The sequence below is a fragment of the Pagrus pagrus genome, assembly GCF_965226575.1.
Source record: "Pagrus pagrus genome assembly, chromosome: 7".
NCBI classification, from domain to species: domain Eukaryota; kingdom Metazoa; phylum Chordata; class Actinopteri; order Spariformes; family Sparidae; genus Pagrus; species Pagrus pagrus.
The window spans coordinates 7,417,684-7,435,690 of record NC_140191.1 but is presented as its reverse complement, the minus strand read 5'-3'; the positions used below and the strand labels follow the sequence as shown (position 1 = coordinate 7,435,690).

At 38.5% G+C, this 18,007-nt stretch overlaps 3 protein-coding genes across 3 annotated transcripts; all 3 read right to left on the bottom strand.

Annotated features, from left to right (window-relative positions):
* Positions 1-240: 240 nt before the first annotated feature.
* LOC311260417 (uncharacterized protein) lies at positions 241-2,773 on the bottom strand. The gene is made up of 5 exons (XM_084358206.1): positions 2,738-2,773; positions 2,175-2,230; positions 1,664-2,062; positions 1,170-1,275; positions 241-1,070 (listed from the first exon to the last, which is right to left on the bottom strand). The coding sequence occupies exons 2-5, from the start codon at positions 2,227-2,229 to the stop codon at positions 965-967; spliced, it is 666 nt and encodes a 221-aa protein (XP_084214332.1). The 5' UTR covers position 2,230; positions 2,738-2,773; the 3' UTR covers positions 241-964.
* Positions 2,774-3,493: 720 nt separating this feature from the next.
* On the bottom strand, positions 3,494-10,261 carry LOC311260416 (sialic acid-binding Ig-like lectin 14). Its single transcript, XM_084358205.1, has 5 exons — positions 10,173-10,261; positions 9,338-9,763; positions 8,785-9,075; positions 4,363-4,459; positions 3,494-4,205 (listed from the first exon to the last, which is right to left on the bottom strand). Exons 1-5 carry the CDS (start codon positions 10,231-10,233, stop codon positions 4,097-4,099), a joined length of 984 nt encoding a protein of 327 aa, XP_084214331.1. The 5' UTR covers positions 10,234-10,261; the 3' UTR covers positions 3,494-4,096.
* A 2,558-nt stretch (positions 10,262-12,819) lies between these two features.
* LOC311260415 (sialic acid-binding Ig-like lectin 14) lies at positions 12,820-16,861 on the bottom strand (the record flags this gene model as incomplete). The annotated part of the gene is made up of 6 exons (XM_084358204.1): positions 15,479-16,861; positions 14,560-14,985; positions 14,008-14,340; positions 13,475-13,759; positions 13,111-13,207; positions 12,820-12,928 (listed from the first exon to the last, which is right to left on the bottom strand). Exons 1-6 carry the CDS (start codon positions 15,537-15,539, stop codon positions 12,820-12,822), a joined length of 1,311 nt encoding a protein of 436 aa, XP_084214330.1. The 5' UTR covers positions 15,540-16,861.
* Between the last annotated feature and the right edge of the window lie 1,146 nt (positions 16,862-18,007).

Below are 18,007 nucleotides of genomic sequence, written 5' to 3'. Positions count from 1 at the left end.
ATAGGAATCCAGAGGGGCGCTGTTTCACTAATTTTTAAGAAACTCGTAGAAACAAACCAGGTGTGTGTTTTTATTTGGAGGTAGTAGGCTATTCACCTCCCTGCATACATAAGGTTAATGATGTAAAACAAGAAGCAGCTGTTCAATTCAAATTGTAATCATAGTGAAGAAAACATGTAAACCACCTCATAAAAAATAGGAATTAAATTTATACAGGTGAGACATACATGTGTTCAGACAAAATAATATAGAGACTAGTATTCAATCACGTTTTATCATTCAGCAATGAAGACAGATACATGCTTTAATATTCTTACTATATCTGCTTTTAATACCAACTTACTATTACAGAATGGATTTCCTTAACAAGTAGTACTTTTATTGTAAAAAGTACTTTTTTTCTTTTATTTTGAGTCCTACATGCTGATTATGTCCTGTCATTGGCTTTTAGCTTCCCAACTCTGTGACAATAAATCTTTGAGGGAATTCAAACTTATTATTATCCCTCCTGAATGGGCCAAACAAACACCATGTTTTTTTACACAAGGAAGACAGAACTTATTGTATAATATTTGTCGAATTTGCAACAAGGCCCATATAGTTAGGAATTTGTTGTAACAGCTTTTTACAAAGTTTCTGAAGCTTCTCCTATCTTAACAACTCACAAAAGTGAGTCATTTTTTCAGAGAGTCTGGGGACTTTCTCCACAGGCGTCAAAGAAGTTGCCTTTATTGGTTCCTGTTTACTGTAAATTGTAAGTTTTGACATGTTTGCTCAAGATGGATGTTGATACCAGGTCTGAACAGCCCATTTGTTGGAGTTAAAGTTCTGAAGCAAAAGCTGAATGTTGGTACAGAAGCTTCTGCAACATTTTTAGTCCACAATTTCTTTATTTCAGTGCCGGAAATCCTTCAGGAAAGCTGTCTTTCATGAAGCCTGTAAATCCAGTAGAGGCTGACATTTGTCAGGTCTGAGGCTGGCCAATAACATCATACTCTGGTGATCTGTCTTTTTTCTGCAGTGACATGTACGTACTGTCTGCTTGATTTTCTTTCTTCTTTCTTGCTTTCCTTTGGAGAAAAAACAAATAAGTAAGCCATGATTTGTTGCCTAACAGTCAATGCATTAGCTGAGCTTTTAATACATAAAATGCAGCTGTTGCAGCATACCGAAGGAATATCACGTAGACTGTGAAGACGACATTCATACTAAGTGATACACCAGCAACGGCCCAGGGAAGCACTGCACTGTGAGGTCCACAGAGCTGGACAGGACCTACCAAAGAGATGACACAATGTAGATTAGATAATTTCTCAATGGTAGCACAATATTATCATGTCATGACTATACATGAGCATATCTCTGAAAGTCTACACACAATATACTTATTTTATTTACTGTAGCACCCAGCTAAGCCCAAAATCTCAGAATATTTTTTCAGTCTTTGTTGCAAAATTCTCCTTTCCTATAGTCATAGATTTCAATGTAAAGGGAAACTATGTGATGAACCCCTGTATATTAAAGGTGAATTTGTCATACATTTTCAGCTACTTCAGAATGACGGACAGAAATTACAGCAATGTTCTAGTACTGACATTTCACTGTTATGACAACCAGATTACAGCTACAGAAATCAACATCCTCTTTTCTCTAGTTTTCATACCTTTGACAGAGACAGTTGTTCTCGGAGAAAATGGAAATCTAAATTTGCTCCCAAACAGGAAACCACCAACTCCGAGTTGATATGATCCAGAATCTGACTCGACAAGATCACAGATGATTATGCTGCAGTTCCCTTGACCCAGGTCGGGGTCCAACAGTGACACTCGTCCGTTGAACCCAGACTGAATGTCTCTGTTGGTGTGGAATATCATGTCTGAATCACCACATCTTTGTTTAACTGGTTCACACTTGTACCAAATCATATTTTGTGGTGTCAAACCAAAACCAGTGAAAGAACAAGGAATCACAACACAGAGTCCAGCCTCTGCTGTTATTTCTGCTTCACTCAGAGTGACACAGAATCCATTTCGACAGTCTTGTCTTTTCAAAATAAATCCACCTGTTTAAAGCAAAGAAGGGGACAGAAACAGGGGCACAACATATTTAGATTTTTATGGTATCTCATTGTTTTTAATGAATGATGAGGAAAGGCTACTAATAAAGATGCATACCTGGGTCAGCATTGCTGACAGAGAAAAGCAGAGTGGCCCAGATTACAGCAAACATCCTAAGTTTTTGATAAAGACATTCAGTTTCTCCCGTAACAGGACAACATTTTCACTACAAGTGCAACAAAAAAGAAAAAAATCAGCTGATGAAACAAAGGAAGTTCCACTGTACAGACATTATAAGATCTTAAAACAGGATGTAGCCTAACACATTGCGTAATGCCATAGTTGCTGAATTAAATTTGGCACAACACTTCACCCAGGGTGTGTCTTAAATACTTTTATGGTAAAGCGGTTTGTTAAATTGTCTCTAGAAAGGTGCTGTATGAATAATGATAGTGAAATCAGCTAAACGACAGCTCTGATATGATAAATCACTGATGCCCAACTACAGTATAATAAACACAAACGCTGACCAAATCACCATCTGTAATTCTCCCATTCCTCTAATACCAGGAAATACAGCAATACCAGGACATACTTTTGCATTTGTTGAGGAAGAATCCGTCAATTAATTTCAATTTTTAATTCAAAATTATGTTAATAACATAAGAATAATGTTTTACCTATCTTTATCCCCCGTTCTCTTCTCTCCACAGTGACTTCTGTTCCTCTCTTCACTGTTCTGTCTCTTCTCTCTTTTTGCAACAACAAGGATTCAGGAAGTTTCCCTGCCCAGTGCTGGATGTTTTTTTATATTTCTCCTCCCCTGAGACTGACACACGGGCATACATGATGTGTCATTCATCAAGGCTGTATAAAGTACCCAAAAGTCATACTTGAGTAAAAATATCTGATACTTAATATCAAAATTAGTTTTCTGGCAATAAATGTATCAAAAGTACAAGTAGAAATAAATTACACGTATGCTTATATGGATGTATACACTGTATACCAAGAGTTGACCGATAATTGACTTGGTTGATTATTAAATCTGATATTCAGCATTTTTGTGATTATTTGGATCACTGTTTCTTTCCTTTATTTTTCTTTGTTCTTTATCAGATTGCTGCAGCATAATCTGTGAAAGTAACTAGTAACTAAAGTTATCAGATAAATATAGTGGAGTGAAGTGGAAATATACTGTAGCAGAAATGGAAATACTCAAGTATAGTACAAGTACCTCAAAATTTTGTATGCTTGCTTGAAACTTCTTTTAGACCGTGTTAATTTTGTGTAATAGTTAAAGTAGCCTTCTTACCAGAGGTGGCAAAACTACACACATTCTTTACTCAAGTAGAAGTACAGATACTTGTGTAAAAATGACAAACAAACATAAAAGTACTGGTTTAAACTTGTTTTACTGAAGTGAAAATAATAAAGTATAAAAAAAATTAAAAAGTAGAAAGTTGTAAGAAATAAATACTCATTAAAGTACAGATATCTGAAAAATCTACAGCACAGTAACAAAGTCTTTGTACTTCATTACTTCCCAACTCTGGTTCTTATTTAATTTTATGTCTGCTGATGTCTCATTTAAAGACTCAAATAATGACGGTTATGTTCACGCACGGCACACAGCTGTAGCTGCCCTTGTTGTAAGACATCGTACTGAAAATATAGACAGAAAAACCCAGCTCAGCTCCTTTAACCTGTAAAAATAACCCACCCAAAGCACTTCAATCCTGGTTACAGTAGTTTACTGTGATTACTCTGGTGTGTATTATACAAAGGTGTGAAGGTGTGTGGTGTGACAATGTGATATGAATATTGTGAATGATGTGAGCTCAGTAGACTTCCCATGAGTCAATAAAGGTTCATGACATGAAAAACTGAAACAAGTATACAGTGTAAGCAAAATGTAACAGTTCAATACAAATAACTTTAAGAAATGCCATCAATGTAAAATCTTACACATGGTGAAAACATGATGTAACGGATCAGAGTATGAAGTCTTCTACTACACTCAGTTAAAGCTGGTTCAGTCAGTTCAGAGGCTGTCCGATGACATCATACTCTGGTGAAAGATCCTTTTTCCTCAGCGACATGTAGGTTCTGTCCTCTTGGTTCGGTTTCACCTTTTTTCTTGTGTTCCTTTGGAGAGAAGAAACAGTGAGACATGATGTGTTTTCTATAAAAGTCTCCACTACATTCACACTGACTTCAAATCATATACTGATAATAATAATAATAATAATAATAATAATAATAATAATAATAATAATAATATAAATGCTGATACCAAACATACCAGAGAAACACCAGGCAGACTATGAAGATGACATTCACAATGAGAGACACCGTAGCGATGACCCAGGGGAGCACTGCACCTGGTCCAGGCTGATCTGCTGTTAGAAATGGCATAACTTAGATTGTATAACTGTTGAAGTGTGAAATCCTCAACAAATTGTCACTTTTATATGTATATATACAGTACAGACCAAAAGTTTGGACACACCTTCTCATTCAAAGAGTTTTCTTTATTTTCATGACTATGAAAATTGTAGATTCACAATGAAGGCATCAAAACTATGAATTAACACATGTGGAATTATATACTTAACAAAAAAGTGTGAAACAACTGAAAATATGTCTTATATTCTAGGTTCTTCAAAGTATCCACCTTTTGCTTTGATTACTGCTTCGCACACTCTTGGCATTCTCTTGATGAGCTTCAAGAGGTAGTCACCTGAAATGGTCTTCCAACAGTCTTGAAGGAGTTCCCAGAGATGCTTAGCACTTGTTGGCCCTTTTGCCTTCACTCTGCGGTCCAGCTCACCCCAAACCAAGGACGAAATTTTGATTTCAGAGGTGGGGGGGACACAAGTTCTTCTAGTTTTCTATTGCTACTTTTAAGTTTACTGTTCACTTTTTTGGTTTGAATGGTTGTAAAGCATGTAGCAAAACATTTTCACCCAATTCTGTGTTTCACCTTGTTAGTCAACTTCACTCCAACTCAGTACCACCAATTTTACACTTATTTTTGGAATATATGGTAAACAGACCTCATTTCTGCTCTTCCATCTTGTGCTCCTTTACTGCCTGAGCATCTACTGACCCCTGGCTGCTGCTGACCCAGCTAAGATAAACATTACAAAAGGTGGAATATCTATGAGCAACTTATAATTTAATTAATTACAATAATGACAACAAATATTGCTCATGAACTCTCTGCTTAGTCGCTACTATTTCTTGCCAATAAAATAATACATTTACACATTTACACAGACTTTTTAGTACACCGGCCTCAATATAAAACTGTACCTGGCCAGTTTGCTTCTTTCATCTGACAAAATATAAGATGCATGGTGTTTGAACTTTGAAAGCTCTGATACAGATCATCATCACCCTCACATTTGTCACAATGCTTAATCTCATGACTAACACATGTTTATTCTTTCAACCTCACCTGTGAGCCTCCAGCCTCTCCTCCTCTACCTCCTCCAGCCTCTCCTGCTCTACCTCCTCCAGCCTCTCCTCCAGCCTCTCCTCCTCTACCTCCTCCAGCTTCTCTTCCTCTACCTCCTCCAGCCTCTCCTGCTCTCCCTCCTCCAGCCTCTTCTCCTCCATCCCCGCCAGCTTCTCCTCCTCTACCTCCTCCAGTCTCTTCTCCTCCATCTCCTCCAGCTTCTCCTCCTCTACCTCCTCCAGCCTCTTCTCCTCCATCTCCTCCAGCCTCTCCTCCTCTACCTCCTCCTACATCTCCTCCAGCCTCTCCTGCTCTCCCTCCTCCAGCCTCTCCTCCTACATCTCCTCCAGCCTCTCTTCCTCTACCTCCTCCAGCCTCTTCTCCTCCATCTCCTCCAGCCTCTCCTCCTCTACCTCCTCCAGCCTCTCCTCCTCCATCTCCTCCAGCCTCTCCTGCTCTCCCTCCTCCAGCCTCTTCTCCTCCATCTCCTCCAGCCTCTCCTCCTCTCCCTCCTCCAGCCTCTCCTCCTCTCCCTCCTCCAGCTTCTCCTCCTCTACCTCCTCCAGCCTCTCCTCCTCCACCTCCTCCAGCCTCTTCTCCTCCAGCCTCTCCTCCTCTACCTCCTCCAGCTTCTCCTCCTCCATCTCCTCCAGCCTCTCCTGCTCTACCTCCTCCAGCCTCTTCTCCTTCATCTCCTCCAGCCTCTCCTCCTGTATCTCCTTCTGCATCTCTACTATCCGTCACCTGACAAAAATATATTGATACATGACATGAACAGTGGGACAATTTGGGGTGCAACAATCATCAATTTTGATGATACGGTTATAGAGGAAAAAGCTTAGTTTCACAATTATCATGAGTTTGGATATAAAATCACATTTGTAATCCGAGGTTTTATTGTATTTTTCCCTAAATCATTCATCGTTGGTGTTTTTTAAACAGTTGCTGCCTTTCAACATAAAAATAATACATGAAAATAAGTGTATCTCTTCGGCATTAAATAGAAGCTTTTTTTTAAATCTTTGCATTGTTGGGGCTCTACAGTTATAATAATAATAATAATAATAACAACAATAATAACAATACATTTGATTTATCAGCACTTTCAATACAACTCAAAGACACTTTACAAGATTATTGAGAGCTTTGTAATTGATGAGGAGGATCTTGAAGTGGATATGCTGCTTTATTGGGAGCCAGTTGCAGGATGGGTGTAAGGCATTTCTTTGAGTAACTTACACTTTGACTTCTAAAGAAATCTCTTATGTCCACTTTTCTTTTTTTAGACATCCTGGCTGCGCCTAATTACCAAACACACATACGCACGCACGCACACATGCACAAACGCACGCACGCACATGGACACCGATTCAAACGTTAATGTAAATGAAACCTCTGATATTACAATCCTTCTAGCTGACGTGACCCAGGCTGAACAAACGCCCAATTTACCGTGGCAGATTAATAAGGACTCCTGGGCAACTAGCAGACGGTGTGCAAGCAAGATGGAGTGACAGCGGGGCCGGCCAATCACACAAGAAACGGCTGAGCCAATCGAGGAGCTTGTGGGCGGTCTAAACTCAGGGAAAACAGGCTTCAGTTTGAGCGGCCGTTTTCCGCTTGGTCCTAGTGCTTGTCGAGTCTCTGTTTACTATAGCGTAACATTGTTTTTGGACGGTAAAAACTGCAGGGAACCACAACGGCCTTTTGAAAAAGTGCAGGGGACATGTCCCCTGTGTCCCCCCCCCAAATTACGTCCGTGCCCCAAACCATCTCGATTGGGTTCAGGTCCGGTGACTGTGGAGGCCAGGTCATCTGGCGCAGCACCCCATCACTCTCCTTCTTGGTCAAATAGCCCTTACACAGCCTGGAGGTGTGTTTGGGGTCATTGTCCTGTTGAAAAATAAATGATGGTCCAACTAAACGCAAACCGGATGGAATAGCATGCCGCTGCAAGATGCTGTGGTAGCCATGCTGGTTCAGTATGCCTTCAATTTTGAATAAATCCCCAACAGTGTCACCAGCAAAGCACCCCCACACCATCACACCTCCTCCTCCATGCTTCACGGTGGGAACCAGGCATGTAGAGTCCATCCGTTCACCTTTTCTGCGTTGCACAAAGACACGGTGGTTGGAACCAAAGATCTCAAATTTGGACTCATCAGACCAAAGCACATATTTCCATTGGTCTAATGTCCATTCCTTGTGTTCTTTAGCCCAAACAAGTCTCTTCTGCTTGTTGCCTGTCCTTAGCAGTGGTTTCCTAGCAGCTATTCTACCATGAAGGCCTGATTCACACAGTCTCCTCTTAACAGTTGTTCTAGAGATGTGTCTGCTGCTAGAACTCTGTGTGGCATTGACCTGGTCTCTAATCTGAGCTGCTGTTAACCTGCGATTTCTGAGGCTGGTGACTCGGATGAACTTATCCTCCGCAGCAGAGGTGACTCTTGGTCTTCCTTTCCTGGGGCGGTCCTCATGTGAGCCAGTTTCTTTGTAGCGCTTGATGGTTTTTGCGACTGCACTTGGGGACACTTTCAAAGTTTTCCCAATTTTTCGGACTGACTGACCTTCATTTCTTAAAGTAATGATGGCCACTCGTTTTTCTTTACTTAGCTGCTTTTTTCTTGCCATAATACAAATTCTAACAGTCTATTCAGTAGGACTATCAGCTGTGTATCCACCTGACTTCTGCACAACACAACTGATGGTCCCAACCCCATTTATAAGGCAAGAAATCCCACTTATTAAACCTGACAGGGCACACCTGTGAAGTGAAAACCATTTCAGGTGACTACCTCTTGAAGCTCATCAAGAGAATGCAGAGTGTGTGCAAAGCAGTAATCAGAGCAAAAGGTGGCTACTTTGAAGAAACTAGAATATAAGGCGTATTTTCAGTTGTTTTACACTTTTTTGTTAAGTACATATTTCCACATGTGTTAATTCATACTTTTGATGCCTTCAGTGTGAATCTACAATGTCAACAGTCATGAAAAGAAAGGAAACTCATTGAATGAGAAGGTGTGTCCAAACTTTCGGTCTGTACTGTATATATATATATTTTCGTTTTGCCTCTTCATATGGTCAGACATATTTCTGTGGTGTGGACAGAGATTTTTTTTAAAACGAGGACAAAAATATCCGCTTAAAAAAATATCCGTATTCGTGTAGTCCAGGCCTTAGAGTAGACTTTCATAGTCAGAATTTTAATATTTATTCCCCTAAACTACATAGTGCACCTTTAAGTCATGAAAGTATTCTACTTACAGGTCACATTCAGAGTCACTGTCTCCTCTGTAGTTGTGTCACCTGTGAAGCTGACCTGACAGGTAACACTGGTGCCGTGAAGTTCAGCTAAAGGGTTAAAGGTCAAAGTTGAGCTGTGATTCTTAGCAGTGATGTTTCCTGTGATTGGAAAGTCATTCACTCCTGTCCCTTTCCACCTCCAGGTGATTGTAGGATCAGATCCAGAGCAGTGACCTGGAGCAGTGCAGGTCAGTGTGGACTGCTGTCCCTCTGTCAGAGGAGGAATCATCACTGTGGGCTTCTGGATCAGATCTAATGGAGGAGAAAGTCCATGAGGAGAATCAGGTGAGCCGCCTGAAGCTCATCATTCACTTAAATTTGGGATAAAACACATACAGGTATCTGTTAAGACTTTCAATGGAGCAATAAGGAGGAGTTCCATCATTTAATGCTACAGATCAGACTGGTTGCCCACAAAGGTCGACAAAAGCTAAACAAGAACTATAAACACACGTTAGTGCAGTTCAAAGGCACAACAATGTCACTGGATATATTTGCTGTAGCTCTACATTACCTTTAACAGAGACAGTTGGTTTTGGAGAGAATGTAAATCCCTCAGGCGGATTATACCAGGAACCTGACCACTTCCACTGGAAGCCAATAACTCTGAGCTGATATGATCCAGAGTCTGACAAAGTGAGGTCATTGATGATGATGCTGCAGTTGTTCAGACTCACGTCAGACTGCAGCAGTGACACTCGTCCTTCAAACTGAGGCTGAACTTTTTTGTTTTTCTTGTTAGTGTGGAATATCACGTCTGAATCACCACATCTTCGGTAAGGTTCACATTTGTACCAAATTATATGTTCAGTTGTAAATTCGGAACAATTGAAGGAACACGGTATCACAACACAGAGTCCAGCCTCTGCTGTTATTTCTCCTTCATTAAGAGTGATACAGAATCCATTGTTACAGCGTGTTCGCTGCTTCACTGATCCACCTGTGACAAGTAAGAGAAACACAGCAAGAGGGTTTCAATTATGACACCACACCATGCTTTATAATAAAGAAAGGCTACTTCTGCTGACAGATAACACATGTACGGTTTTTGAGCAGATGACAGAATTTCATTTAACTCATTTTATTAACATATTTCTTTATCAATCATATCTTTGGTAATCAAGAAAGTCAATTAAATATCTATTTTCCCAGAATTTCCAAGTAAGTCAGTAAATACAGTCAATGCTGCAAGGAAGGTTACTAATGAGCTGATAAATTCAAGGTGGGAAAACTAAATACTTGTAATTTGGAAGCATGTAAGGAAAATAATTATGAGGACATTTATGCTAACAACTGTATTCCTATCTTTAGTGCTTGCATCATAATGAGAATATAATAAAGATGCATACCTGTGTCAGCATTGCTGCCTCTCACAGAGAAAAGCAGAGCCACCCAGATGAGAACAAACATCCTGATTCGATGATTGACACAGCGAGTCTCTCCTTCTAAAGGATAAATTTTACAGTAAAGTAAACAAAGAGGAACTGACCAAAAGGAAATCAAAATATCTGTCAAAATCACGGTAGGATTTGTTTTTTCATATTGTGCAGCTCTAATAAAGAACTTTGTGACCTCTGTTCTGTTTTATATTGTAAATTAACTATACAACAAAAAAACTGAAAAGTTACAGTGTTGTGCTCCCAAAATCATTTACTAAATACATCAACATCTTTAACTCTCCCCCCGAATCTGTTTATCAAATTAATCATGAAGAAAGAACCATTAACTAACTTCCATTTACAGCTCAGGAAGACATTTTAATCATGAATTAAATGTTGTGTTTTACCTCTTTATGCCTTGTTTGCCTGCTTGCTTCCTCTCCAGATCGTTTCTGCTCTGAACTGTCCCTTCCTCACTTCACTTTTCTATTTCTTAACTCTTTGTGCGAAACAAAGTTTGAGGAAGTTTCCCCAAACAACACTAAGCTTTACTTGTCTTTTCCTAAACCTGGCAGGCTTTTATCCAATTATTTATAGTTATAATCTCACAATATCACCTTGTGTATCTTATTTGGACCTTTAACATAGAAGTATGAGAAGAAAAGTGTTTGTTTGCTCAAACCATTTTTTTAGCCTCTCCTTGACAATGAAGTAGTGCAAAACTTTTTGAAAAGGGAAGTATGGAAATGTGTAATATTATACTTATCTTGACAAACTGACAAACAAGTACAAGCACTGCACACCTCTCCTAATGTGTTTTTTAAAAAATTGTATGTTTGTTTCAGTGTTAACATCAAATGACTGTATGTCATATATACTGTAGCTCCTCCTCCTGTGAGTGCAGATATTTCCTAAACCATTACTGTTTCTATGTGTTTGAACTTTCGTACACACGCAAGTGCAGTTTTAGGTCACTAAAAACTGACCTTTTGGAAAACTCCTTCCAGGTGGAAGATTTTCAGATTTTACACCTGGACTGGTCAGATAAATACATTTGGAAGTTTCCATGTGAATGTATGAAGGACTGGGAATACTTGAGTGGGTTTGAAGGTATTTCTAATTTACTTACATTATAACTAAGCTTGAAAGAAAGTTGAATATCTTGAAAAGTTTTAATGAGAGTTGAAAGATGAGTGATAGCTTTAATGAAGACAAAATGTGGAGTATTTCAATGTTTGAATGAGTAGTTTAGATTGAAAATGGTTGAAAAGGTGTGAAAATATTGGATTTTTTAACATTCCATCTATTTACTTGAATGGGAATCCCAGAAATCATGAAAGATATCAAATATTTTAATAATACCAATAATGTCATAATTTAGATGAATATTTTGATGCTTGAATTGAGTTAATATTGAGAAATATGGAAGGAGTTGGACAAATTAACATTATGGAACAATAATTAAGAATAGAACATTATGTTGCTTCCAGCATTCACAGCCAACTACAGCAGCTGATTTAACAGCAAGGGCACAAAAAGAGACAGGAGGAGTAGGCTCCTAACAAATACTCTCAAAGTGTTGAGCACAGATCAACTGAATGAAACTGATAATGACAACTACAAAGTTGTAGTTACTGCACGTTATGCAAAAACAAACAATATATAAAGTAAAAAGTGATGAAGAGGTAAAAAGTAATTGTTCACTATGTGTGCCTCCATACTGCTGCAATGTCATGTGTGTCTATGTTGGTGAATTCGGGCTACTTGGACGTAGAGTTTCCGACTTGGATGACCGCTCCATTGCTCACGATACAGATAATCATGCCCAGTTATCTTCCAGGCAGATAATCTATCCCTATTTAATACAATGAAAAATGTTTATAAAGTTTTTCATGTGTGTTGTATGTCAAATCTCAATTTGTAAAGCAACTGCTAGGATAAATAAAGCCGTCAAATAATTTAAGTAAAGAAAAAACAGGCTATGACATTGCCCTCTCTGAAATGTAGTGGAGTGTAAGTAGAAGTGTCATGAAAAGGAAATGATGAGGAAAAGTACAACTCAAATGTGTAGGTCTACTTTTGTACAAGGCATAAATAAATGTACCAAGTTACTTTACAAAAATGCTTTTACTGAAGTATTTTACCACATAAACAATCGCAAAAATGTTATTATTTTGTGGCAAAGGATATCTCTACAGGTCAACAAATCAAAATGGCCTTTAATGGTCATCATTTATTACAACAAATGATGACATCCTATACAGAGTGTACACAACATTTTCACAATCAAATTTTAAATATTAACTAACACGACTTGCATGTGACCGTTTCAGATGATCAGACTAGTTGGGAAATCTGGAAAGAACTTCAATCCTTTACTCTGGTGTGTATTATACAAAGGTGTGAACAATGTGACCAGATTATTGTGAATGATGTGAGCTCAGTACACTTCCTATGAGTCAATAAAGGTATATACGTATATATATATAGGATAAGCAACTTCAATACAAATAACTTGAAGAAATGCCATCATTGTAAAATCTTACACATGTTGAAAACATGATGTAAAGGATCAGAGTATGAAGTCTTCTACTACACTCAGTTAAAGCTGGTTCAGTCAGTTCAGAGGCTGTCCGATGACATCATACTCTGGTGAAAGATCCTTTTTCCTCAGCGACATGTAGGTTCTGTCCTCTTGGTTCGGTTTCACCTTTTTTCTTGTGTTCCTTTGGAGCGAAGAAACAGTGAGACATGATGTGTTTTCTATAAAAGTCTCCACTACATTCACACTGACTTCAAATCATATACTGATAATAATAATAATAATAATATAATATAATATAATATAATATAATATAATATAATATAATATAATATAATATAATATAAATGCTGATACCAAACATACCAGAGAAACACCAGGCAGACTATGAAGATGACATTCACAATGAGAGACACCGCAGCGATGACCCAGGGGAGCACTGCACCTGGTCCAGGCTGATCTGCTGTTAGAAATGGCATAATTTAGATTGTATAACTGTTCAAGTGTGAAATTCTCAACAAATTGTCACTTTTATATAATTTCAATTTGAATGTTATAACCGAGTCAGGATCCAGATAAAAGATATGATTCAGAATAAATGACATACAGATTCACAATGAATAAGTCATGGTTTAAAAGAGGAACATAATATACATTAGTGTCTTAATAGTGAAAAGGTCACAAAGCAGTGGTCCACAGTAGCAGAAGTGTTTCAGCTAAGATCATGTACCTTCTGGTTCTGACATGTCTACTTGGATGGTGAAGTTTTGTGTTACTTCCCCCGCTTCATTGCTGCTGACACACTCAACAGCAGTGTTGCTGTGGTCCATGACAGTGAGGGTGACCGTGCAGCTCACTGTGTGCTTTGAGACGGTGGTGATGACGGAGTACTCAGTGTGATTCTTCAACAGCGGCCATTTGATGGTGGGTAAAGGAAACCCCTCACTGATACACACACAGGTCAAGACCTCAGACTGAACTTTACATCCAGAGTTTTTTAAGATCCTCGGAAACACTGTCAACACACAAGCAGGAAAACATGTTTTTACAAGTGATTTTAATCATTTTAATTCACTTTTTGAACTACAGAGAATCCTGTGTCACCTTTTATTAACATGTCTTTAAAGGGGAACTGCGTCATTTCGGAGTAGACGTCCAAACTCAGAATTTTAATATTAATTCCCCAAAACTACATAGCGCACCTTTAGGTCATGACAGTAACACAAGCCTAAATGTGAGAGGATAAAGCACATTTATACTCACAGGGCACATTCAGAGTCACTGTATCCTCTGTAGTGATGCTGTTAATGAAGCTGACCTTACAGGTAACAATGCTGCCATGATGTTGGATTGCTGAAAGGTTGAAGGTCAAAGTTGAGCTGTGCCTCTGTGTGACACCAGTCACATGCTCAGTCTTGAACATAGTGATGTTTCCTGTGATGTAAGAGTCCTTTGCTCCGCTTCCTCTCCACATCCAGGTGATTGTAGGATAAGATCCAGAGCAGAGACCAGGAGCAGTGCAGGTCAGTGTGGTCTGCTGTCCCACTGTCAGAGCGCTGAGAGCAGGAATCATCACTGTGGGCTTCTGGATCAGATCTAACGGGAGAGAAAGTCCATGAGTGGAATCAGTCGAGGAGCCTGAAGGTTATCATCAACTTTCAGAAGGGCAAGAAGGAGCAGTTAAATCATTGACTGCAGATGTAAATCAGCATATAGCCAACTCAGGTACAGCTAATAAGTTGCGCACTGTCCCTGCCAAATAAATCAACAACAAAACAAAACAAAACCAAACAAATATGCTGTAGCTGTACATACCTTTAACAGAGACAGTTGCTCTAACAGAGAATGTAAATCCGTCTGTAACCCGCACAATACCTCCAAGCGTGTACCGGAAACCATTAACTCTGAGCTGATATGATCCAGAGTCTGACTCGGTGAGGTCATTGATGACGATGCTGCAGTTGCTCTGCCTCACATTAGGCTCCAACAGCGACACTCGTCCTTTAAACCCAGGCTGAACTTTTCTGATGTTCTCTGTGTCGAATATCACATCTGAATCGGCACATCGTTGTTTAGACGGTTTACATTTGTACCAAACCATATGTTCAGATGTAAAGCCATCACCAGTAGTAAAACGACACGGTATCACAACACAGAGTCCGGCCTGTGCTATTATTTCTCCTTTATTAAGAGTGATACAGAATCCATTTTGACAGCTTGTTCCTCCCACCACTGATGCACCTGTTAAAGAGGCAAACAGAAAAGAGGGGAAAACATTATTCTATAAATACTTAGATTTTTGACACACACCAAAATATCTAATCACTGATAAATATTACTCTACTTCACAGGTAGCACATGACCAGACAGCATAACGTAATTTCAATGTTTTGCATATTTATTGAAGGTTAAAGGGGCACTATGTAGTTTTGGAGAGGAAATTCAAACTTTCAACGTCCTTTAAGGTCAGTTTGTTTATTCAGTTTTTTGATTGAAATCTTTTCCTTTAAACTTCATAGTGCACCTTTAATGTCTGTGGCATCTATTTCAGAGTTTCCAAGTGATTAGCTGTTTTGCATCATTCAATTAAACTTCTGCTTAATTCAAGGTGGAAAAACCAAATGTTTGTAGTTTCGAAGCATTTAAGTAAAACATTTAAAGGGACACTTATTATTTATAATTCATACTTCTATTTGAAAAACAGGGGAAACAAGGTTACAATAAAGATGCATACCTGTGACAGTATTGCCGCATCTGACAAGGAGCAGCAGAGTCGCCCAGATAAGAACAAACATCCTGATGTGATGAATGAGGCAGTTTCAGAAGCGAAAACACTTTCATAGGACAAAAGACAAACATAAAGTTCAGTTGATGAAACAGGACGCTCCACAGCTGACAGCACAGATTTTAATACATCTGTGATCTAATGATGAAATACGGTCAAAAGCTTTGAGGCCTCTCCAGTCAACCCTAATTGCTGTCTGTCTCCCTCAGGGGTGCGGCTACACTAAGAGTTGTGTAACATCTGTGCTAGAAAGTTGCTATAATGAACCTTAATACAATTACAATTAAAACAACTCAACGAATACACAGACACATGTTTCAATAAGCTAAAAGTTGTGTTTTACCTCTGTCTCCGTCTTTTCCTCTCTTCTCTGCACAGTGATCTCGTCTGAGTGACTCATCTTACATTAACTGACACGCTCTCTCTTCCTTTCTGCTTCTGCTTTGTTTGTGGTCAGCATTAACACGAAAATGTAAAGACTTTCTTCTTGTATGTTTCTTATATTATGTCATTCGAAAGAAATGGGGAGCGCAGTAGATGTGTGATCTTAAACAAGCCTTCTTGTTAATGATCCAATTGGAAATGCATTTATCAGTTTTTCTCATGTAGCACTTTGTTTTGAGGGCCCGAATAACCTCAACCCCAAAATTTCCATCTCGTGATGATGTTAGAAGGAAGTTCTGGCACCAAATACATGTAGAAAAAACAACAACTACCAAGACTGTTGATTGTGGAAGAAACACAGATGCCACATGACTCCCAGCGGTGTTATACTATTGGTTCACAAACCTTGTAAGAAGCTGGAACCAAACGTAAGAATTCTGACACAGATATAATCAAAAAATTTAATCATTTTGGACTCGACAAACATTTAGAAAAGATTGATTCATAATCATAATTATTTTTTTAAGGAAGAGAGATACTTCTAGTCTGCTCTGTCGATGTATAATTTTTTTTTTTAAATGATTTGTCTACATACAAATGTCATTTATATGACCTTTAATTCCAGCAGTGACCGGTCCTCAGGTCTTCAGGTGCTGATACAAAAAATCAGCTAATGTTGAACGCTGCCAACAATGTCTGTGTAAATCTTGAGACAAAGTTCTGTATGTGTTTTATTGATTTATTATTGACTTACCTGGATTCACCTATAAATGAAAGATTTTCTAAATTTACTTCAAAAGTTATGTTAAAAAAAAAACCTTCTAACTTCAATAAATCCAGACAAAGCTTTGCAAAGTCCTGTTTGTGAAGGTTGATGCTCCAGCTTGATCACATTAAACTGCACATTAGGAGAAAGTACAACTTTTTCTGATCTCTTCACTTCACCAAAGAAGCGAAACCAAAATGTAAGAGGAGCATGACACAGTTTCATCATGGTGATGTTGCTTTTCCCAACAAAGAAGAGACAGCACGACAAACAAGACAGTTCGTTTTCTATCAATAATCACCTGTTTGCATTTCGTGTTGTTTTTTATTTTATTTATGTTTGCGTGGAACTGGAGACATGAATTTGCTTGAGGCATGAAAGACTTGTTTAAAATAAAAAGAGCAAGCAAACGACATCATTTCAGAAATCCTGCTTTCATTAAGTAACAGTGCTAATTTGCAGAGAGATTGCAAAAACCCTGATCTGAATTATTGTGTCAATCATATATGTAGAAAACAAAATCTCCATCATGATAATTATGATCACCACAAAGTATAGGACATACAAATTTGCTTTACAACACACCGTGACAAAAGATTAGGTAAGACATATTTGATATTTCTACTTTAAAAAAAATTAAATAAAATATAAACCCACCCAATGAGGCGTTCAAAGACATGAACTGGTTATTGACTTTGTGCATACCGGCAATTTATGAATGCTAGCCAGCATATCAGGAACCCTCCATCATTACGTTGACAGAACAATGTCTTAATAAAAGGATAATGTGAGAAAGAATAGCTGGTTTACATGCACAGAGAACTAGACTTTTAATTTGTTTTTTGTTCTTGGGGTGTGTAAAAGCGCTCAGCACCCCTGATACCAAGCTTTTTGTATTAAGCACCAATACATAATTTAACGTTTTTAAAGTTTGCTCATTTCTCTGCACTCTACACGTTTAATCTTCATACTTTAAACATAATATACGGCAAGATAAGGCAAAGGAGCTTTTTCTGAGGAAGTTTAAGAATGGAAAACGTGCCACAACGAAACATGACTTTGTAATACATTAACACCAAAATTGGTGATCTCTTGAGCAAGATTACACTTCCTCACATCACAGCCTTGTGGGTATGTTTTGATGTCAGAAAAAAAACATCCTACACACCTTATCTTCATCCTCTTTCTTGCCCCTGTGTGAGAGGCAGCCTGAGGCGTCATCAACATGATTTATTTAACTGTAGTTTTGGCAGAGAGAGATTTATTTGGGTTGATGTAAACTGAAGTACTCCTCATAGTGTCATTTTGTTGTTTTTATATCGCTTCCA